General features: G+C 55.6%; 1 protein-coding gene across 1 annotated transcript; it reads right to left on the bottom strand.

The window, feature by feature from the left end:
• Window positions 1-1,288: 1,288 nt before the first annotated feature.
• Window positions 1,289-2,272, bottom strand: GPX1 (glutathione peroxidase 1). Its single transcript, XM_069028206.1, has 2 exons — window positions 1,996-2,272; window positions 1,289-1,883 (listed from the first exon to the last, which is right to left on the bottom strand). The coding sequence occupies exons 1-2, from the start codon at window positions 2,245-2,247 to the stop codon at window positions 1,533-1,535; spliced, it is 603 nt and encodes a 200-aa protein (XP_068884307.1). The 5' UTR covers window positions 2,248-2,272; the 3' UTR covers window positions 1,289-1,532.
• Window positions 2,273-5,796: the final 3,524 nt, after the last annotated feature.

The raw sequence follows: 5,796 nt of genomic DNA, 5'->3' as shown, positions 1-5,796 counted from the left end.
AAAAAAAAAAGCACCAAACCCTCAAATCCTGAGTGTTTTTATTGTGAAAACAGTGCACTAATGCTTGAAAGCATTATGCCTTCCCTTGGAGAGCCCAAGTTTCTAGTCTGGGTTAGGACTCCTCAGTCCTAACCACGTTTATAAGTTAGTCCACACCAAGTTCATACTCAGCACTACAAGATCTTGTGAGGAGTGGCTTGTAATGAAAATGTGCTCACAGAGCCATTTAAGGAGTGTAAATTTTCCTGTAGAAGGAGCTGAGCTACTGGGCAGAAGGATTGCAGGTGAAATTTGGCACAGGCTCATGATTTTCCATGGGAAACCAATCCTAATTCCAGCCATTTAGCAGTAGTCTGTAAAACCAGGATTGCTGAGCAGGGACAATATGTAAGAATTATTATTGAATCATAGAATCATTAAGATTGGGAAAGACCTCTAAGATCATCGGGTCCAATTGTAGCAACCTCTCATGAAGTACTTCTCAGCTCTATGGTTGGGAGGAGTCAAAGAACTGTCAGGGAAGAAGTGAAAAGAAAAAGGAAATATTTCCTGGCACACGTGCACTTGGGAGTGTCATATAAAATTCCTGTGCCCAAAGGGCAACAAGGAGACTCTGAGGCACAGCTTCTGTGGGCCAAGTGGTTGCATGGAGTGGTATTGCACTGGGAACATGGATGAACTGGTTTGTCACATGATTCCTTGCATCATGAGGTGCTGGGGATGCACAAAGGTGCTTCAGGTCTCATGGAGGACTGGGCAAGCATGTGAGGATCTGTGTTGGGCCACCACTGATGCAAAATGGGGTAGAGCCAGTGAGGGGGCAGTGCCTCTGGGACAAGGGGAGGGACAGTGGGTGCTGCTCCTGGTCTAGGTCCCCCCAGGCTGCAGGATCGCTCATCTCCCTGCCCCAGCAGTTATCAGCCTGTTGTGGCCTGTTGCTGGTAGCCACGCTGGGAATTCATCAGCCAGTGTAAAATCATCCCCTGGCCATGTGCCAGCATGTTCCCTCTGCAGGGAAGCCTTGAGGGAGGTCCAGTGAGCAGTGGGGCAAGTGGGTCTGTTCCCTGATGCCCTCCCGCTCTGCCAGGCTTGTTACACGTGGGGCAGGACACGGTACTGATTCACAGCCTGCAGAGCCCATGCCCCTGGTTTAGTTCAGCCTGACTGCTCGGCCATGCTCAAGTGCTCCAAGTCTGCCCCTGTGAGCACCCACATGGGCTGACAAACAGGTAACACACCCACCATGTTCTACCCAACTCACCCAGATTTACCACGCCACAGCCTTAAAGAAAGTACACATTTTTTTATTCAGAGAATCACAGTAAACTACTGAGACTCACAGCTGCTTGCCCCAGCATAGCTTCCCAAACATTCCCATGCAACTTTTGAAAACATCAAGCACACTTCAAGGATTTGGAAGATGCACCATCATAAGCAAAACCTGCACGAGACATTGGGATTTCTGCCAGAGCAGCAGCTCCCTGCGAGAAAAACAGGCAGGTACACAGCAAGGGGAAAGGGCAGAGAACTTTCTAGGGAACCTTCTGCAGAAGCAACTCAATGTCGTCCTGGATCTTGATGGTTTCGAAACTCCGGCTGTAGCGTTTGAAGGGCACGCCGTCGGGGCCAATGAGGAACTTCTCGAAGTTCCAGGAGATGTCGTTGCGGCAGACCGGGGACCAGATGATGTACTGCGGGTTGGTCATCAGCGAGGAGGGGTCGTCGTGCGGGAAGGGCAGCGCCTCTTTCAGGAAGGTGAAGAGGGGGTGCGCGTTCTTCCCGTTCACCTCACACTTCTCGAACATGAGGAAATTGGGCTTGTACCCGTTGCCAGGACGAACGAACTCGAGCATGCGAAGGATCTCATCGTTGGTGGCATTTTCCTAAGGGAACAAAAGCAAACCCGCCCCGAGCGCGGCCGGTGAGACACCGGCCGGGGTGGGCGGCTCCTCCCCGCTCCCCAGCCCCGCTCCCAGGGCCCGCCGCCCGCCCTACCTGGTGACCGAACTGGTTGCAGGGGAAGCCGAGGACCTGGAGCCCGCGGGGGCCGTAGCGCTGCTGCAGCTCGTTGAGCTGCAGGAAGTCGCGCGTGGTCGTGCCTCAGAGCGACGCCACATTGACCACCAGCAGCACCTTGCCCCGCAGCGAGCCCAGCGACAGCGGCTCCGCCGCGCCCAGCGGCCGCGCCGCCAGCCCCGCCAGCCCCGCCAGCCCCGCCGCACGCCCGCCCGCCGCCGCCGCCGCCATGGTGCGCACTGCCGGCAGCGCGGCCCCGCTCCCGCCGCCGCCGCCGCGCTCCGCCCGCCCCGTCCCGCCGGGAGCCGCCCCCGCCCCGCCCCGCCCCGCTGCCGAGCGCTGCCGAGCGCTGCCCCGCCCGGGCATCGCCCTCCGCCCGGCCCGCCCGCGCCTCCCGCGTTTGGCGGGGCGCGGAGAGTCGGCCCGGGCCGGCTCTGAAGGGCTCGGGGAGCTTCGGTCAGTGAAATGCGCAGAGAGGGGTGGTTTTAAAATCCGTGGCTAACAGGGAATTATCACCGATCCTCAGAAACACCGTGGAAAAGTAGTAAAACACAGAGTGCTCCCAGGAGTTCCAGCCTTCGTAGTGACACGGCCACCCGCGTCCAGGGGTGGCACAGTGTGGCACCAAGGCTGCAGCATCCTCCGAGGACACCACTGCCGCCGAGCATGGCTTTGAGGAGAGAAACACCTTCAGTTTGTGCATCAGGAAGAGGAACAGGAGTGGCACAAGAAAGAGGGGCAAATTCCTTTCTTCCGACTCCTATAATTATTTTTTCCACCTCTTTGAGGCTGGTGAAGTCTACACACAGGGTTACAGCTTGGTATATCCTCACTAGATAAAGAGAAGGAGGCTCCTTCTTCAACTTCAGGGGTTGCTTTTCCCCATCCTTGACTTTTCCATTTCTTCCCGAACTGCTTCAGTCTGTTTTCAGGAGTGTTATATCATGCAGTATTGACTGCTCTTTTCCCTACAGATTCAAGGCAGCCCTAAGTGAACTGGGCTGTTTCTTGTACTCACACCAAGTGGCCTGGCTGTCCCTCCACAGGTCTTTGTGAACCTCTACCCTCCCCCAGAGCGCCCTGTGAAGAGGCAGGTCGGGGTCAGGCCTTGTGGCCATGTCCATGGGTTGGACCAGGAGGGACTGTGGAGCAGCACAGCCCGGCAGGAACAAAGAGCCAGGGCCTCAGTTCCAGTGCAGCTCCCAGGGGTAAGCAGGGAGCCCCTGCTGAGGCTCCTGCCAGCATCTGCGCCAAGTGAGCTCCATTCACAACAGCCCAAGGTCAGACAGCTGCTTATCAGCCCTGGCCCCCAGCCAAGGCAGCCTGGGCCCCCGCGCGGGGGGATGCGCTCAGACCCCCCCTTGCTGTCTGCTCTCTTTCATGCTCGGGAGCAGGGACTTGTCACGAAATGCCAGCTGTCACTAAGAGGCACCACATAATGCTGCCTCTCTGGTCTGGGTGCTCAGGTGACTGCAGGATCTGGGGGGGTTGCTTTGAGCCACTCTTGGCACCTGCCCCCATGACTGGGAACTGGAATAGTTCCAGTTCCTGGATGTGGCAAGTTTTGGGGACTTTCCTGATTATCTCGCATCTTTGGGGACTTGCAGTATGTTGCAGCAGTGATGGCAGGAGCCAATGCAAGTGTCTGTAGAGAGATCAGAGCTGGAAAACGGCTGATGTCATGAGACACATGATCCATGTTTGCTCTTGAATTTATCGACGGTTACAGTCGACACAGACTCCTCCTCACCCACCCCTAGGCACCGAGAGCCACAGATCCTGAAGAAGAGGAATTTCCCTTCAGGGTGACCTCTAGGGCAGGGCCACATCTCTGCTGCCACTTTCAACCTCAGACTGGCACCTTCAGTCCTCTGTGTGGTCCCAGGGAATTACTCTGAGTAGGGGAGTTTACTTCTGGGGCCCTGCTCTTTTCAGAGAAGCACAGGTTAGGACTTTCCCTTCCTTGATGAGCGAGTTTTAAGAGTACAGAATGAACTTCCTTGTTGGCTGAGAGCTGTGGCCTGTGCCTGGACACATCCTGTGCAGCCTGCACAGAATCCAGAGGAGTGCCAGAAGCTCCAGGAGGACTAGATGGGCTCAGTGGACCCCTTCTGAGGTGTGTGACAAGTGACAGTTGCCCTACAAGGTCAAAAAATTGCTGTTTAACAGCAGCAGCGGAGAGTAATCACAAAGGCCACAAAACCACACCTTCTGGCCTCCTGCTTACATCATGTCCCCACTCCTGGTACTGAACTCCCTCCCCTGCCCTGGGGGCTGGCACTTGGCTCCTAACTTTTCCCCTGCCTCTTCCACAGCTCCTTGCCTGCCTGGATCACTCTCCATTAGTGCTGAGCTTTCATTTTCCAGGTCAGGTCTGGCCATCTGTGTCCTCAACTCAGTTTCATCCAACGCAAATGTAGCTTCCAGAGGTGACAGATGTGGCAGGAACCCAGAGAGAGCCAGGCTGCCAGCCCTCGAAGGCAGGAAAGCTGAGGACTGATAACTGAGTTGATGGTGTAGGTCAGCAAAAGCTCAGAGTCAAACTGGGCTAACAGTCACTGCTGGGTTGAGGAACAGCAGCAGATACACAGCCACAGGCTTTGAGGAACAGCCAACCTGACTCCAAACCCCTGTACAAGAGCTGTTCTGTAACTGTGGCCATAGCAAACTGCAACCACACATCCCTGCAAGACTGAAAACCCCCAGATTTGCTCAACTGCAACATCCCCCCAAAGAAGGGAACTGCAAATGAGCAACTAAACTTGTCAACAGGCCAGCAAATGAAATCCTCCCAGGCAGCCCCACAGCTGCAGCTGAGAACTTCCTGTTCTGCTCAACCCAGTCACCCTGCAGGGGGAGGACAAGCACCCAGGAGAGGAAGGAGGGAAGGGTGGGGCGGGTGACACCACTGGGCTTGTCAGACACTTCACTCTGGGTGTCTGTGGCTGAAGAGGAAGGACAAGGACCAGAGGTACAGGGCACTCCTACAACTGGGTCTGTTTCTCCTTTGCTGCAGGAAAAGCAATCAGGAACTGTCCAAAAAAAGAAAAAGTGACAGGGGTGTTTTGTAGACCATTATGGGATGCAGCCAGGTGCTCAGACATGGATTGTCATCAGCAACTGGACTCCCTCCTGCCCAGCCCAGCCCAGAGGCCCTCAGCTCGGCAGCAGCTGCTGTGAATACCAGCATGAGCATGGCGATGCCCACTGCTGTTCCTGGCCTTTCCTCCCCAGGAGCAGCACGATCTGCTCTCCAGCATGGGTGCAGCACAGGGCTCACACCTCGAGCCCAGCCCGTGCTGCAGGGCTTGAAGGCATCCCTCATGGAATGCCATGGCAAACACCCCGCCCCATGCAACCTCTGCCGCTGCTCCAGCGCAGCCTGGCTGCTGCAAACCATCACGTGCTCCCTCAGCAACACTGCATCTCCTCCTCCCTTCCTCCTACACAGCCTCCTCCTGCTCCTCCGGTCCCATGTTCAGGACTGACAAATCCAACTCAACTGATGCACCCTCATCTTGTCTGAGTATCAAAAGCTCCTGCGAAGCTTTGCCGCTCCCTGCAGGGGCCAGGTGAGATACTGCACCTCTGCTCTGCTGCACTGTTTGGAAATCACCACGAGCAGCAGACGGGTATCCCTTGCTGGGAAATTAAAGTAAGTATTAAAGCACTTGCAACTGCTCAGTGAATTCTCTCTCAGCTTTATCAAAAATGGTATTTCTGATGCAGGCTGTCAGACGCTGGGACAAAAACCCAGAGTGAGGAATACAGACACCAGGA

This window comes from Aphelocoma coerulescens, chromosome 12 (assembly GCF_041296385.1).
Source record: "Aphelocoma coerulescens isolate FSJ_1873_10779 chromosome 12, UR_Acoe_1.0, whole genome shotgun sequence".
Lineage (NCBI taxonomy): Eukaryota > Metazoa > Chordata > Aves > Passeriformes > Corvidae > Aphelocoma > Aphelocoma coerulescens.
The sequence above is the reverse complement of the archived record's forward strand: the minus strand, read 5'-3'. Positions and strand labels throughout refer to the sequence as shown.